The sequence below is a fragment of the Zootermopsis nevadensis genome, unplaced genomic scaffold (genome assembly GCF_977971745.1).
Source record: "Zootermopsis nevadensis isolate Lab colony 2312 unplaced genomic scaffold, Znev_1.0 Znev_ptg000020l, whole genome shotgun sequence".
Lineage (NCBI taxonomy): Eukaryota > Metazoa > Arthropoda > Insecta > Blattodea > Termopsidae > Zootermopsis > Zootermopsis nevadensis.
The window spans coordinates 16,517,662-16,535,811 of record NW_028259152.1 but is presented as its reverse complement, the minus strand read 5'-3'; the positions used below and the strand labels follow the sequence as shown (position 1 = coordinate 16,535,811).

The 18,150-nt window shown below is 36.7% G+C and overlaps 1 protein-coding gene across 1 annotated transcript in view; it reads left to right on the top strand.

Moving 5' to 3' along the window:
* Window positions 1-17: 17 nt before the first annotated feature.
* The window catches only part of LOC110829688 (cilia- and flagella-associated protein 44), a 31,581-nt gene continuing 13,448 nt past the window's right edge, over window positions 18-18,150 (top strand). The window contains exons 1-17 of the mRNA XM_087351957.1: window positions 18-357; window positions 1,915-2,077; window positions 2,331-2,476; window positions 4,734-4,897; window positions 5,273-5,403; window positions 6,240-6,384; window positions 6,811-6,998; window positions 7,704-7,949; window positions 8,858-9,178; window positions 10,243-10,513; window positions 10,992-11,202; window positions 12,497-12,770; window positions 13,619-13,788; window positions 14,728-14,946; window positions 16,059-16,274; window positions 16,713-16,899; window positions 17,523-17,711. Coding sequence (XP_087208083.1) covers window positions 140-357; window positions 1,915-2,077; window positions 2,331-2,476; window positions 4,734-4,897; window positions 5,273-5,403; window positions 6,240-6,384; window positions 6,811-6,998; window positions 7,704-7,949; window positions 8,858-9,178; window positions 10,243-10,513; window positions 10,992-11,202; window positions 12,497-12,770; window positions 13,619-13,788; window positions 14,728-14,946; window positions 16,059-16,274; window positions 16,713-16,899; window positions 17,523-17,711 — 3,459 coding nt within the window. The 5' untranslated portion in view covers window positions 18-139. The remainder of the gene's footprint in view (window positions 358-1,914; window positions 2,078-2,330; window positions 2,477-4,733; window positions 4,898-5,272; window positions 5,404-6,239; window positions 6,385-6,810; window positions 6,999-7,703; window positions 7,950-8,857; window positions 9,179-10,242; window positions 10,514-10,991; window positions 11,203-12,496; window positions 12,771-13,618; window positions 13,789-14,727; window positions 14,947-16,058; window positions 16,275-16,712; window positions 16,900-17,522; window positions 17,712-18,150) is intronic.

The window sequence follows — 18,150 nt, the reverse complement described above, 5'->3', positions numbered from 1 at the left end:
AATGTTGGCAGACGATTACTTTGCAGGACTTAAATATTTTAAAAGTATACATGAAAATTGTATAAACAGACAAAGGTCACAGTACTATAATAAGTGAAACGCAAGCTGTACTCAAGAAAGTATATTTTGCAGGTTCATTATGTCTGATGCGAAGGGTATTGATGACGAAGATGTGCCAGAAGATAAAAAGGCAGAGCTTGTGGAAGGGAGTGGTCAACAGTCAATGGAAGAAGTAGATGAAAGAGAACAAATACAAAAAGAGGAAGGCATTTCAAAAATATTAAGTTCTGATGATTTCGTCTCAAAACCTTTCTTCAGAAAAGAGTTTACTGTGCCTGAAGATATTCTTGTCTTCCAGTATCCTTTATTTGCAGTGCTGGGTATACTGATGGCTTCTGAAAAGCGCTGTATCATAGGCGGATAAAAAAGAAACTGATTAATGGGCAAGGGATCGTCTGTTCAGAAAGAAGTAGAGCAGATTGCAATCAAGGAAGATGGCTGTCTTCTGGGTTATTGAGCCTTGTAGTCTGGTAGAAGTTTACCGACGTTTCAGAGGGCCTTGCTGCCCCCATCATCAGGGCATATCACCCTGATGATGGAGGCAGCAAGACCCTCTGAAACTTCTACCAGACTACGCGGCGCAACATCTTCAGACTCACCGCCGTGAAAACCTCAAATCCTACTTACATTGTAATCAAGTTTGGCGGGAAAGAGTATGACACGGAATCTAGTAACGATAATCATTCGTCCATTGTGGTTGAGAAGCTAATGACTACGCAGGCGTTGGTGTTTCAAGCACAAAATAAATGCAATTTTTTGTTATGGAGAAGTGCAAATATTTAAGCAGGATTTCTCACGGCAGCGGATACGAAGTTGACTGTTTTCTGGGTTGTAGTCTGTTAAGTAAATAAACTGCCTCCATCTTCAGGGCGATGAATGCTCATCAAGCAGCAAAGGACATTTTAAACGTTGTTAAACTTCTACCAGACTACACGACGCCACAACTAGAAGACAGCCACCCATCTTTGAGCATTTTTGGAATTACATTGCATTACAAACGTATAAGAATTTCAGTCACAGTAACATGACCACGATTTGTCAGTGAGTGTACCTGACGCTGATAACAATTTCCCCTCTCTACATCATAGCAGAAATAATCGGCATTTCTCCTCACCGGCTAACAGCGTAGGTTAGGTATTACGAAGCGGAAGCCTTCGCGTGCAAGCTCCCCTCGCATGTGCGCATCGAAGGGTCCAGCACAAGGTTGACGCGCTATATATATTTATTTGGGAGAAGTTCGTAATAAAAGTTTATAAATTTTCCACTGGGGAGTGAAGAGTTTTGCACAATATGAAATCAATTATGTGTTGTCTCTTGATCTGTAGCACCCAATGCAGATGCCTTCGCCGTGCGGAATCGCCCTCGTTAATGGATAAACCGATTTTGATGAAATTTATGAAAAATTGATGAACCATTTAAATTTTTAAGTCGGACAATACTGACGTCTACTTTACAAAAGAGCATTTTGTTACCTTTTTGTTAATAGATAAATATATTAGTTGGTAACAGCACAAATTTATCTTGGCATTCCAACATCACTTTGTTAGAGCATAAATAATTCTGGCTCTATCATGACGTAGTTAATGAATACATTTAACTGATTTGGACCCAGTAGTTCAAGTGTAGTATTAGGTTTATAGGGAAGAGAAACTCCACTTATCAATACCTTGTACTTTCACCAGTGGCATGACACAATTCAATGGTCAATGACCCCAGACAACTCTGACATCACTAGGTGACACACTAAAATTTAGTGGATTTTGTGAAACACACTTTCAATTACTTATAAAATTGCTTCAAACTAATTAACAGCATGTTATTCAGTACATATTTTTCCTCAATTTATACAAACAGCCATTCCTATGGTTATGACTGTCAACAATATTCCAACTTGGTGCTTTTAGAAGAAAATATTATTGCATTTGCATCTGGAAACCTGATACATGTCTTTAATGTAGACACTAAAGAATTATGGTTCAGGCGAAGTGCTGGTGGTGGAGGCATAGGCCACATGACTGTAAGGATGTTCCTTCATAATATTGTGTTTCAGTTTAACAAATTTATTCAGCATTCAGGGCACAAAGCTTTAAAATTCTTATTGCAAACTGTGTTACAGTGAACATGCCTTATCAAATTAAACATAAGTGAAACATATAAAATATAATGATTTGTAATAAATATTATGTGTAGGGATAAGTCGGTGATATATCATATATTATTACTTTTCCGTAGGAGTTTAATGTAAATATTTCGATGTGCTGTGATTCCAGAAAAACCCCAATCCTATGTATCAACACCTTGCAGTAGCAGAGAAAGGTGACAATCCATCGATAATAATTTATGAATGGCCCTCATTTGGCATAGTGTGTTTACTGAAGAAAGGTGCTGATAAAATATACTCCCATATAAACTACAGGTGAGACAACTGTTTCAAAGTAAAGGACATATCATTTATGATGTTAAAAGTACAAGTAACTTATGAACATGGACATGAAAGGGAAAAATATACATAGTGATATGTAGAATTCAATGAAATATTAGCATTTACCATTCTCTGTGATGCTGTGACAGGTTTGTAGTGCAATAAATCCATAGTAATAAAACTATTCCTTCCAAAATTCAGTGATTACTTAGTATGTTTCTAGACAGGTTGCCATGGTAACAAATTTTTAAGCTTTAAAAAAAGGGCACATACACCACAAGAAAGACAAAATAAAATGATGACTAAATGCAAGAGTGAAAACTTCTTCAGATGATATTTAAAGAATAAAAAATTAGGTATTTCAAAGTTTCAATTCTTATATGGGTGTGTTATGCGAGTGTACATTAAGTGTATGATGACATGGTACGTTTCTAGTGACCGTAATGCTATTTTGCAATTACTGTACTTTTTCTGGCCTATGTTAACCCCAGGAAAGTCTAGAATCATTTCTGAGGTACGGGCCACTTGTGCAGAAGATCCTGTTCCCCCCCCCCCTCCACGATTGAATTAAATGATTATGAAGATAATGTTTGGCAGAGGGTACTTAAAATTTAATGTGGGATCTGATCCACGATGTGGGCCTTGCATACTTTACTTTCCCACAGTTTCATCTTTGTTATAAGCAAAGGCTTCAGTACGTAATCAGAAACATCCACACAGATCCTAGTCCACTTCTACTCTGATCAAAGTCGAAACACAGAATGGCAGTGTGTTTTTGCACAAGCATACAAGTAACCTTGGTTAGAAGAAGGGACCACTAAGCAGGCGGAGGGAGGCACTGGGTGAGCCATAATAACATTGACTCTGAGCAGTGGTTTGGTTCAATTGATAACCATGTTCACAAAAGCACACCCTGAACCCCATGTTGATCCAATTCAGTAGAGTTTAAAACTTTGAAACCAAGTAGGATTTGCGGTTCTCATGGTGGCAAGTATGAAGATTGCTATGTAAGACTTGAGGTTCTCACAGCGGTATGAAGATTTCCGTCTTCTGGGTTGTTGCGCTGTGTAGTGTGGTCGATGTTAACCAACTTTTCAGAGGTCATACTGCCTCCGTCATCAGGGCAATGAGTATGAAGATTTCTGTCTTCTGGGTTGTTGCGCTGTGTAGTCTGATCGATGGTTACCAACGTTTCAGAGGTCATACTGCCTCCGTCATCAGGGCAATGAGTATGAAGATTTCTGTCTTCTGGGTTGTTGCGTTGTGTAGTCTGGTCGATGTTAACCAACGTTTCAGAGGTCATACTGCCTCTGTCATCAGGGCAATGAGTATGAAGATTTCTGTCTTCTGGGTTGTTGCGCTGTGTAGTCCGGTAGATGTTAACCAACGTTTCAGAGGTCATACTGCCTCTGTCATCAGGGCAATGAGTATGAAGATTTCTGTCTTCTGGGTTGTTGCGTTGTGTAGTCTGGTCGATGTTAACCAACGTTTCAGAGGTCATACTCCCTCCGTCATCAGGGCAATGAGTATGAAGATTTCTGTCTTCTGGGTTGTTGCGTTGTGTAGTCTGGTCGATGTTAACCAACGTTTCAGAGGTCATACTGCCTCCGTCATCATCGCCCTGATGACGGAGGCAGTATGACCTCTGAAACGTTGGTAAACATCGACCAGACTACACAGCGCAACAACCCAGAAGACAGAAATCTTCATACTCTGATGACGGAGGCAGTATGACCTCTGAAACGTTGGTTAACATCAACCAGACTACACAGTGCAACAACCCAGAAGACAGAAATCTTCATGAAGATTGCTGTTTTCTGGGTTGTTTTGCCGTGTAGTCATAGTACAAGTTTACCAATGTTTCAAAGGTACTTGCTGCCTCCACGATCAAAGTGATCAGGGCATCAGTTGTAACTGATAAAATGGAGGCAGCAAGTAGCTCCGGAATGTCGGTACACATCCACCAGACTGCACGGTGCTACAACCTAGAAGACAGCCATCTTCTTTGAAACCACATCTCCAAAGTCAACTTCATAAAGAGATTCAAGGATATTCAAGGCACTCTTCAAATATTGTAACACTTTTGAATGAAATGGAATTTAGAATTTCAGGTTAACAGGATTTAACAGTACAAACTCAGAATGTGAAATAACTTCATGTAATTCATACTCAGATTTAGGAGACGTGTAAAACGCAAAAAATTTATACAATAGAACGGTACTTGCTCATTCATGCTGTATATTTTATTCAGCCCAGATGGAGAGACGCTGTGTTCACAAGGAGGAAAGCCTGACTGCCTGCTAACTGTGTGGAGCTGGAAGGAATCCAAGATAACTTTGCAATGCCAATCACACAATGACGATGTGTATAAATCAACATTCTCTCCCTCTGTTTCTGGGCATATTACAACATGTGGTATGAATATATCATTAGTACTGTAATATTATGAACCAGAAAGTCTGCTTCCTGTTTGTTCAGAAAAATGAACTGATACTTTATTCTAGCGTGCTGTTGTGGGGATTCCTTACAAGAATATCCCATATGTAAAATTACATTGTGGGAATGTGTACGATTGCATATACCTGAACAGCGAATGAACCAATATGCAAGAAACTTGGCATGCTTCTGCCTTGAAACGAGGAAGAAATTTTAGAAAGATGGCAGAATATTATACACTGGATCACAGCACAAAGAACAACCATATTGCTGTATTAAATGCTCAAAGATATGTGGACATAATTCTAATACTGAGATTTCAACAACGTGCTGTCAATTTCAATTTGTTTCCAGGTTCAGGTCATATTAAGTTCTGGAAGATTGTAAAAACTTACACAGGTTATAAGCTTTTGGAATCACTTGGAAAGTTTGGAAGGACAGAGACGAGTGATATCATTGGCTTCCTCGCACTTCCAGATGCAAAGGTATTTCTTATGCAGGAATTATTTAGTATGAAATTAAAATTAGAGAGTATGATGTAAGATTTCATTAAATGTTTCCAAGCGATTGATGCATTACATCAGTTACATTGTTTCATATATTTCTTCAGCAGTCGGGTTTTGACCTAATTAATATCGGACACACAACACATCAATTACAACCCGGTATGTTTTACTACCTTTTACTACATTTTATTATGATTCATTTACATTTTATTACGTTGTATTACGTATTAACTCTTTAAATTATTATATTTCCTATGTCAATATCCAAAATCACGACTTGAAAAATTAATTTTACAGATATAAACATCCAAGTACAACCTCCAAACCAAAAGGAAGAAACAAAAAACTTAAAATTAAATAAATTAAAATAATCAATAAACGCAACGCAAAATGTACTACAGTTTTTAAAATATATTAAAATTGATAGACCTGATGATGATGTGATACACATTGAAACATGTCGTCGATACAAAAAATGTAACAAGATGCAGTGTCTACTGAGAATGTTATAATTTTAGATAATTTTAAACAACATTATTTTAAGTTTGTGTATAGACGGAAAATAAAAATATTGTATCAATAAAACACAAACATGACGCAATTAAGATATAAACTAATTATTCAGTTACTAAACCCTCCTGGTGCAACTGGCCTCTCTGTATTTTATTTGGGTATTCTAATCTCGTTCAGTATGTGCTGTAAACCAGTTCTCTTGGCACTCTTCAACTTCACAGATATCTTGAAGCGGAAATAGTTTACGGACAAAGAATGACGATGACAATTAGTAACAGTGAACGCACATTTATGTTTTTTAGGTGATATCTGGCTGTGAGTGGGGCAACATGTTGCTGTGGGAAGAAGGACTAATCAAAGTTGAAGTTTCAAGAAAGATGAAAAAAAGCTGTCATTCTGCTCCAATAACACAGTTTGAATTTGAAAGTGGAAATCTTATAACTGTTGGTAAGGAGTAAGTTTGAAACTGTCTATGACTGTTCCGCTGAACTTAAAGGATTTAGAACATAAAGAAAATCATAATTATTTAACAAAAGTTGCAAACATTTTGTCCTGCAAAATCTGAGGCCTGCTATCAACTGCAGTGGTTATTTAATATCAAATTATATGAGAGTATGATTGCACTCAATGAATTTGAAAAGAATTTAAGAAAGTAGTAGTGGCATATTTCAAGGTATTGCTTCAGGATTCACCTGAAAGAACTACGGGAAACCCCCAGTCAGGCTAGTTGGTATTCTGGCCAAGATTCGAATCAGGCAACTTCTTAATATGAGTCACGAGTGTTACAACTTGATCCAACTTGTTTGGCGGACATGATTTCTTGAAAGGAATTTCATATGTTGGTGTTAATTACAATTGAAACTTCTGTTCCAGGGCTTGATGGATTCATAAGGATGTGGTATTTTGACACAATAGATTCAGCAGACCCACCAGAAGAGAACCGCTTCATTGAGGTGGAGCCAAGGATGGAGTTTGAAATTAAGAATGATGACAACCACGCTGCTCTCATGTGTGTTGTGAAGATCTTGAAAGATCCTGAAGACACCTTCTGGTATGGTCAGGTATGGATAAAGAATAAGCGAGTACTTTACAAGAATTAAAAGCACTCACTAACGGCACAGTGAATTTTAGGGTTTCAAGGCTTAAAATTCAGATATTCCAATTGTGACTGAACATGTATCATAGTAGTAACATAAGTCTCAGTGCTGAAAGCAACATTCAAGTTTATAAAGAATAAAACAATATCAATACCATAGGATACAGTATAAAAGTGAAGATGTAAGGGAAATGGGGGTGTAGATCCACACACACATACGTGACATGCACACATGTGCGCGTGCACATACACACACACTCATTCTTCTTCTATGGCTCTCCAGTCCGTATTCGGTCCATGGCCTCCTCAGTTCTCCTCTTCCAATCAGTCCTCTGTTAGGTCCGTCTGTCCGAGGCTTTGATCGAGGTTTCGAAACGTCTTCCTTTTTACGGTGCAAGGTTGTTAGCCCTGCAACCAACCCCCAACCTGGAGGACCAGGGTACCTGTCTTAGTCTGACCTCTCCCCCTCGACCAATCTGGCTAGGGAGGCCCTGCCAGTAGCTCTTGGGATCACTGAGGTACTCAAGCCCCACCACCACGACAAGGTGCAGGTACCATTAAGTGGGGAATGTTAAAAATTGCTTCTGCTAATATGTAGGCATTTCTTGCACAGCATGTACAGCACTGTGTAAGAGTCATCATTTATCAAGGGATTTAATTCTCACTGTAGGATGCCAACGGTGGTATATGGAAATTTGACCTGAACGTGAAGAGCTCTCTTCAACAGCCTCCTCACCAGCTCTTGGTATGTCATGCTGGACGAGTGATGGACATGGCTGCCTCACCAGTGGATGAACATTTTGCAACACTTGGAAAGGATGGGAGACTCTTCATCTACAATTATCTTGAAAAGAAGCTTCGCCTTGTTAAGAGATTTCCGGCACAAGGCTCGTGCCTCCTATGGCTGCCATTAAATGTGAGTTACCCACAACAATGAAGTACGCAATTTTCTGTTCAAAAGAGTAACCACAGAGGGAATTTTCAAATAGTGAAGGATGTAAGGTTAAACACAGCTCAGATAGGAAACAAGAAATGCATACAGTATTTTCATGGAAAGAAAGGAGGCTAACACAAATCTGAATCTAAGGGTGATAGAATGGGTAGATGGGAGGTTAATGGAACTGGCTCAGTATCATGTTCAATATATATTTCCGGTTTCACAATGTTTATACATTTTTCCGGTACCCAAGGTTACATTTGGATTTAACATTTTACATTCTAATTTTTCATCTCCATTCTTGTCTGCCCACAAACCCTCTTCGATGTTTCTCTCTCTCATTGATGAATTTTGTGAATGATTCTTGGGTTACAAGCTGCGTCAGGTGGCTGAACGGTGAATAAACCATAGCTTCTGCCAACGTTTCGAGAAAAATCTCTGCTCTCATCCTCAGGGCTGCTGGGTAACAAAGGACAGATTTTTTAAGATAAATATTTTTATTTCAGTCTTCACTGTATATAATATATTTCTACGCTTTCTTATTAATGGGTCCTAAGTCAAGGGAATTATTCAAAATGTTTATTGTTTACCGTGTTGCCTCCTTTACACCGTGCTTAGATATTTTTCATGTACTTTAACCACTACTGCGTGGGACAAAGTTTTCCTGTATATCACATACAAATTACTATGACTGATACTCAGTAAATGATTTGATAAATTTGTGACAATATGTGTTGTTGAAGAATTCATGCTTTTCTGTAATTTTAACCATTTTATCTAATTACTAAAATTAAAAATTAGCGAACTCGCAGAGATACACGTTTCTGTTGATTTGGGGCTAATTACATATGAACCATTTACCTATATTACCATTCCTCTTTCCATAGGTGGACAAGACAGGAACTATGCTGATAGCTGGGTTTAGTGATGGCGTAGTGCGAGTAACAGTCGTATCCTTACAAGAAAAAATGAAAAACACCAGCTCTGGGGAAGAACTCATAACATTAATTCAGACTACAAAACCACATACCAAACCAGTTACAGCACTGAGCATAAATAATAAGGGAACAATATTAGTAACTGGAAGTGAAGATTCTACAGTTTTTGTATATCAGATTGCACAAAGCGCTAAATACATCTCATTGGTACCGATAGGGTTTGTGATCGTACCCAGTGCTGTTACATTCCTCAACTGGAAACCTGATACGGTAGGTCCTCTTCGGACTGTTTCGTGCATGAAATATTTTTTCCACCGTCAATTACTATTTAATTACCGAAATGTCATATAAGTTCAGAGAAAATCTGATATTTGTTAACATCCATCTCCTTTTCGTACATCCACTTACGCTTTTGTGTGACATTTTACCTTCCGGGTTCTGTTGCCATGAAGGAACACATTGCTTGCATCTTCTACCTTGAAAATTGAGGTGACAGTTCCCTTTGAAATGTTGGTAACTACCTACAAGAGTTCAGAGTGCCAGAACCCATTTTAAGCACTGTGAAAAACCTCAAATTTAATTTTTTGATACATTTACATACTGACTTGATAGATGTGGAGTAGAGGACAAGTTTAGTAACATTTTAATTTCTAAATCATAAAATACCTTGCACAGAGCCTGAAATTTTGCAACATTAAATCTGTATTTATTTGTCAGTTTGTTAATAAATAAGAACATGTTACAGTGGCATGACTAAATTTTTATTTCTAATATTGCATAAATAAATTAAAAACTGCAATTTTTTTTATAATACTTTACGAAGTGATGCAAATTTCGGAATGGTATTTGCAGTTTTTAATCAAATATATCAATACAGAACATGGCCTCATAATATTACCTTCTTAAGTAGGCTATATTTATTTATGTTTCTGTATGGCAACAAGAAATTTATGAGAAGTTTCTTTTAAAGACAAAACACTGCACTGGACATATTGGCTTAATCCCATGTTATGCTCAGAATTCTTCATATTATAAAACCTTCATACTAATTACTTTAAACTCTGTTTAGTCATCATATTTTAGTAATGCAACACAAGTAGTTTAATTTTCATTTAACCATGTTATACCGCATTAGATTAAAAGCACTAATTGCAAGCAGAATCATTATTCTAAGTAGAAATTAACCCAAGACTTTACATGTCACAACTGTGATTCGCTATGTAACACTGTAGTAAACATTAAAAAAAAAACGCAAGTTTATATTCACATTTCTAAGTCTATGCTTGATAAAAAGAGCTTACTACTGATTGATTCTCAAACACTTTCTGCTACAGATTACAACGCTGCTGGTATGCTGCAATGCTGGGTCACTCGTGGAAGTGACCCTTCCTGAATGTCCTCAGAAGTATACCGACGTCTCTTTCCATCTCGTAAAAACTGAAACTAGGAGCATTACATTCCGAAGCTGCAAATCACAGATCCGAAAGAACATGAAATTGAAAGAAAAAGGACAGAAGTTGAAAAATCTAGAGAAAAAAAGAGAAGAGATGGAAAAAATTAAGAATGCGAATTTTGGAACGGAGGTTGATGAAGAAACATTTCTAGGTATAATTATGTCTGTATTTCTGGGGACAAAGTTTTTCCACTCCACCATTAGGTGAGGGAAGTGGTGACATGAAAAGTTTGGTTTTCAGGCCACATGTACCCCATGACAAGTCTGTAAATGGCTCTTCAGAGTCAGAGTACATATATTTTATATATTTTCCAAGTGTGGAATTTGTCATTTGTGGTCTTCTGGGTTATGTTGCTGTCTTGGAGACAATTACCAACATTTCACAGGAACAAACTGTCTCCATTTTCAGGGCAGAATAACAGGAATGGTTCAGGCGGTACATAACGGAAGACTTTTGCGGACAATGTAATGAACTTCTCGATTCAGTAAAGTAGGGAATTTCTGGACCAGTTAAATTATTTTAAAGGAAGACACTAGATGCTACTTTTTTTGTTGACAGAATCTGAATGGTTTAGTGATACGATTATACTGGCATTCTCTTAAAGTTGTTTGTCTCTCCGGCTGATTCAGAACCTGAAGAGGAGTTGGAGCCATTATATTTTCCTCAGGTGCCCAATGCAATTCTGTTTGGTCTGTACACTCCAAAGGATACAGTATGGCTCTCTGTATCAGGTTATGATGCAGGTTACATGTATGAAATGGTAATGGATGAGGAGGAACCTACATGCTGCACTATGATAACAGACGCGGATGATATCCAGATTTACAGCTACCTGTATAAGTAAGTTGACAGCACAACATTCCCACTGCATTAGGATTGAGTGTTTCAATATTGTAGAATGTTCATGAAGTAGGCAGATATACTTTAAAATGTACCTTCACGGCGAAATCACTAAGAATAAGCATGTTGAATGGAACGAACACAATAACAAGTGAAACAGGAAACATACAAACATTTGGAAGTCAACTTGCAGTGTATAAAAAGCCCATTCCTCATAAATAGCTGCTGAAACTTTACTATTAAGTAAATAAAATTTTTGTTAATATTTTTAATCATATCAGGTTCCTACAGACAACGTGACCATGAAGTTATGGCATAATTTTGAAACTTTGCCGCTTTATTACAGTTAATACTAAAATCATGAATGAAAGATATAATATGAAAGATTTCTGTCTTCTGGGTTGTTGCGCTGTGTAGTCTGGTCGATGTTAACCAACGTTTCAGAGGTCATACTGCCTCCGTCATCAGGGCGATGAGTATGAAGATTTCTGTCTTCTGGGTTGTTGCGCTGTGTAGTCTGGTCGATGTTTACCAACGTTTCTGAGGTCATACTGCCTCCGTCATCAGGGCGATGAGTATGAAGATTCCTGTCTCCTGGGTTGTTGCGCTGTGTAGTCTGGTCGATGTTTACCAACGTTTCTGAGGTCATACTGCCTCCGTCATCAGGGCAATGAATATTCACAGAAATCTTCATACTCACTGCTGTGAAAACCTCAAATCTTACATATAATATGAAAGTTTACTACAGTGAAGTAAGAACTCTGTAGTTACAATCCAATGGATAAGAGGAATACTTATTTAAAGCAAAACAGAGATACTTATCCAAGGGAAACAAGGTTTCTTATCCAACGAATGGAATGAATAATTATCCAGTTGATGAGAGGAATATTGTCCTTGGAGCAAAGGTAGCAAATATTTGATGCTGGAGACTTGCCTCCTGCTACTGTTGTTTGAGTCAAATTTCACCCTCCTTATTTACAAATACTGCTAAATTTTTATTTCTCATGTCCTTTTAAGAATGCAGATCTGTGGCTGCAGCGTAATGTAGTGTGTTGTATTGCAGTAACACAGGCAACCAATGTACTGTAAGTAAAAGTCATCCGGAACAAAATCTAAAGTTAGAAACAACTTATTCGACACATTTCCTAAGACTTGACTCTCTTTAAGAATAATCAGAACAGTATATTTTAATATCAGTTTCCACTTCTGTAGGGTTCTCTTTAGACTTATTTTATAGTAGGGTTATATTAATTTAGGCCATTACACTAATTTAAAAATAATATTCTTCACACAGCCATAATAAAAAGTATCTGATACTGGGGATGGAAAACGGACAAATCCGAGTGAATCGTGTTAATCCAAATGACCATACTGACTTGTCTGACTACTGGCTCTATTCTATGCATGATAACACAAATGGCAGAATTCGCTGTATGTGTTTCAACTATGATCAGCGCTTCATGTTCAGCTGTGGAGACGATGGGAATATTTTCTCATACCAAGTGAATTTTGAGGACGACGGAGATTACGTCATACCCCAGAGGGAAACTACTGCATCTCTTGGACTCGTAAGTCTGAAGAATTCATTTACTATTTGGTATTGGTCTTATTTATATAGTCTGATAGCCTATCCCTTTGTTACATGTCTCATTTTATATATTTATATACCAGATACACATAGTACAACCATGAACACCACGTGTATACTAAATTATATATCACGTATGGTAAAACCACAAACACTACGTGTTTTGGCATCTTGCCAAGATCAGGTATTTTCTGAAAATATGCTTAGCTCAACTAGGATAAAAAATATAGGAAATAAAGAATAAAAAGTATTACAAGCTATTATCTGCCTTTGTATATCATGAAAGTAGATAGTAAAATTAAAATAGGCACTAAAATATGTATGAAATTAAATCCGGATGCTGTGTAAATCCTTACAGCAAGATTTTTAGAGGCCTGTCACTGAACCGATTCTGAATTGTATCAGGGACCTTCTGTATTAGCATTGTCATATGTTTGAGATCTTATTCTAGAGGGGTATAACAATTATTATTATTATTTAGTGTCTTTTCAAGTTCAAACAGTTTTGTTTGTATGCATGATTTCATATATCAATACACTGCACAATATGCAAAACTTTAAGATTATGAGTAAATTGTTTTTGCATTTTTATTGTGTGCCTAATAAAGGAAGATTCTGCTGAAACCATTTTTTAAATAACTATTATTATTATTATTATTATTATCTGACTATAAAATGTAGAATTTGGCACTGTAACAGGTATCCTTTAATATTTTAGAAACTTCTCCTCTTGAAGATGTAACAGTACCATAACAGTGGTTAAAATTATTCATAATTTAACATTTGACCTTGAACATAAGAATTCCAAGAGTTTCTTTGTGAATTTCAGCCTATTCAAGAGAAAGTTGTAGACATTGAAGACACAAAATATTTAAGTTTAGAGGAAACAAAGGCTAAAATAGAACATGACAAGAAGATAGCAATAACCAACCAGAGTAAACAGCAGGTTCTCCAGAGATTAGAAGACCTAAAAATAAAGTTTAGGGACATCACCTTTAGGTAAGAATGAGTGGTAATAACTACTGGTTTCTCTCATTTACTTGTGACGTCTTAATAGACAACTTAGGAAATACACAGTGTAACAATCCTGGTACATCGCTCTGTTATTGCCTCTAAATTTTCTATTTGTGAATGCTAAATTTTGATGTCCCCTAATAAATTGTGTAAACTGGTGGTATAGACAAGAACCTCCAACACAACATCCGATAAAAATCATGCACTCGTTCTTGAGTTACAAGATGATACAGCATGACAATTACTTTTGTTTAACCTTTATCATATGGGAATAGGATATCTAAATGGTGGTTACATTTGGACTTAAAGATTTAACTAATAATTGTATTAATATTTAGAAAGTGTAAATATATGTGAAATTAAAATATACTAGTATAAGGTATGTGAAAGAAAATACATTACCCAGTTTTACAGTGCTATGGTTTAATAGCACAAAATCTCTTTTTTTTTTTTCAAAACAGGTTATAGATTCCTACATTGAATTAAATACAAAATATATAAATCAATCAGTATACTTTAGTAAATGTTCTTCTTTCCACATTTTAACAGACTGGTGACTTATAAGTTTACTTTTTGTGACAGATGTGGAAACATCAGTCTATACATAACCTAACTTTTTAATTCAAGCACTGGCATTTTGTAGTCATTCTAATTTTCTGCACTAAACAAACACTGCAGTGTGACAAGCTTCAAGACAAATCATGTGATTGGCTTGTGGGTACGGTCTTCCTGTTGGGTTGGACTAAGGTCAAAGCATCCTTGCACTCATTCCCAACATATTTTAAAATTTGAAATTAGAATGTTTATTATTAAAAATGTTAAATACACATGCCCATATAAATTTGTATGAATCTTGTCTGTAGTTTTGATGCTTTGTATGAAACATTTTTAACACTGTGAACTTAACTGTGCATGTGTTCACAGGAATGCGAAGTTGCCAGAGTCCCAACGTATTCCTGTGAGTGACCTGGAAATACACCCAGCCATTACGAAAGATTTGGATGACACACTTCAGCGGCAAATTGACCTTGTCAAACAAAACCTTGCTTTTGATGTGGAGAAGAGTAGATTAGGGTTACAGAAACTTCAGGATTACTTCATAAATGTGCTAGATTCTATGACAGTCTACGTGTGTAGTATCAGGTAAAATTCACTCTCAACATATTTTCTTGGTTTAATGGAAAGAACTTTTTCCCTCAAACCTATAAAGTCACTGAAAACATATCAGGTAGACAAAAACAGTCTTCAATAAACAAGATGAGAATCAGACAGCTTTGACTGGCATTCGTAGTATCTGTAACTTCATCTCAAAATAAGGAGAAAGTTGTTGACATCTCTAAGACACTGACTGGTAATGTACGATATTTTACTGTTAAACTGACAAATATATTAGGACTATATGTAGCCCAAACAAAGCTATTATATACATTATATATAAATATTTACTTATGTATACCTATAGTTAAGTCGCCCTCGGTGAACTAGTGGTTAGCATGCTCGCCACTGGACCCAAGGTTCGCGGGTTCAATCCCAGATGTCAATGGATTTTTAAGGGTGATAAAAATCCATAGCACAAATTCCTTCGGAGGGGGATAAAGCCGGCGGTCCCATATCATAGATCTACAGCATGTAAAAGAAAGAGCATATGAGATGTTTCGTAAGCAAATTCAGTGGCCATTTCTCACCCAAGTCTCCTGATTCACTGCTAGATGGCTCTAGCAATCAAATCAGGATTGAGTAGAAATTGTGCAGAGTCAGTGGGCTGGTCACTCACTACTCACAAATGCACGCTTTAAAGACTAGGAAACCTCCACAGGGGCGGCCAAGACCCACACTGGGTTTTAGAGCCACTGATGATGATGACACCTATAGTTAAATAAAGTTTTATCAATAAATTAACCTTTTCTGGTCCTAACACTCTAGAACACTGAAGACTAGCCTAGAAGCACAAAACACTCTGAATGACTATTTGTACACTGTCTATTGACATAGGAATTTAACTCAGATTAAACTATAGACTTCCTTGGGCTATTTTACGTTACACTGTGCATATTTCAATAACATCTGCATCCGCCTAAACTCAAAGTCTGTTTGTTACCAGTTCAGTGCTGAGATCAGAGTCATTTCTTCTTCATCTCAGTGGGTGTAATTGACAGTGGAATTTCCAGGAGTATGGAAGACTATTCTGAATATATCATCATTTTAACCACTGTTTCCTGCTGACGGATGTTGGTAACTTAAAATGTGTGTTCCAGGACAAATAAAAGTGTGTCCACGTATAGGCAGAGAAAGCTGGGTAAGGAGTTTGATGATGCAAAGTTGGCAGTACAACTTAAAACAGAAGAGGCTGAGAGAAAAGGCAAGCAACTTAAGCATGCAGTTTATGCAGAAAATGGTGAACTTTTTGGTAACATATACTATTGTTTTGTGAATTGCGTTATCATCATCATGTACTTACGTAACTTTTCTCTAATTTGAATTCAGACAAACTGGAGGAAACTTTAAGGTAACACGAAAAGCAAATTTTGATAAGTTATGTACATCCTATTAGAAACTAAGATTGTGCAAACTGAGGCCAAATTGTTTTATATTGAAGATTTCCGTCTTCTGGGTTGTTGCGCAGTGTAGTCTGGTCGATGTTAACCAACGTTTCAGAGGTCATACTGCCTCCGTCATCAGAGTATGAAGATTTCCGTCTTCTGGGTCGTTGCGCTGTGTAGTCTGGTCGATGTTAACCAACGTTTCAGAGGTCATCAGGGCGATGAATATTCATCGCCCTGATGACGGACCTCTGAAACGTTGGTTAACATCGACCAGACTACACTGCGCAACAACCCAGAAGACGGAAATCTTCATACTCACCGCTGTGAAAACCTCAAATCTTACATTGTTTTATATTATTTTTAAAGAGTACGTGAAATACACGTAGTACAGGCAGAAGCACCAAGAGAACCAGACAGAAAAATTTCTGAGATGGAAGCTTTTCTGCGAGCAGTTCCAACAAACACTGCCGAATACAAAGCCAACAAAAAGCTGCAGAGACTGATGAAAAGATACCTGCAGAGAAAAGAAAGACAAGAACAATGGCAGCTCCAGGTACACAAATTTGAGTTGTTGTTGGTAATGAACATATGTTTAACAAGAAGTAATTCATGCGATAAAAACCACTGTTTCAACAGTAATCCTTGCCTCTTCATTTTTAAAAGCTCCAAGTATACTACAGTGTTATCCTAGAAACAGTACAATTTGCAATGACACAGTTGCAGCCAATAACTATTCTGACCTGAAGACGGAGATAGAGTCCCATCTCCGAAACGTCGTTTTACGTTTTATATTTACTAGACGATGGATAATATCCAAGGAAATTTTTATTCAATAACTATTCTGTTAATTATGACATTGGTCATGGAAGATCCTATATGAAAGAGTTAGTTAACTAATTCTAAGTAGCAATCTTCTGGCTGTTTTGATTTTTAAAGTTTAATAATTAATATTTTCCGTCAAATATAACCAAAACATGTCGTAAGAGACGTTCCAATTTGTAAATCGATCATTCGATGCGGAACGTGAAATGATATTTTAAATATTTTATATTTTATTATCTTATTAAAATTGTGATTTGACGGAAAATATTAAAATACTAACCTAATTCACAATATGACGCAAATATACTACCTTTAATAACTAAATTAAATAAATAATTTCATAGTATCTTACAGTGGGATTTGCTTCTCAAAGAGAAGCCAGATGAAACAAAGAACCATCCAGATAATACAGCAGCTATTAAAGAGGCACAATTAACTATTGGAGATTATAAGCTGAAGTCAGCGGCAAACTTCATAGTGCCCAAACATTTACGCATGTCAGCAGTCAAGAAATACGACCAACTTCTTGAAGCAAGGAAAAGAGTAAGTTTATTTTTAAGGAAGTATTTATAGCTGGAAGTGTTTGTTTTACAGACAGACAATTATTATTTCTGTTATTTTGGTAGGTAATTTTCACATTATTATTAAAAATATTAACATGCAAGTAAATAAGCCTCCACATTCAGGACCATTTATAAGAATTCCATTGTTCCACACTCACACTTGGAAAGAGTAAATAGCGCAGGCATGTAAAGCCTTCACAATTTCTTCCTGAAAGTACTTGATTCTTTGGTGTATATTTAAAGTGATAACCTGAAAGTTCAAGTACAGCTTCTAACTTCCAACTCAGGATGGGCTTACCACCTTCAATATTCTGAATTTCAGATGAAAGGAAAGTAGTAATCTCTGTTGGTAACTTAGTACTTCCTTATTTCTATTTAAAAAAGAATTCTGGTCTTGTTTTCATTTTTCTTTTGTACTG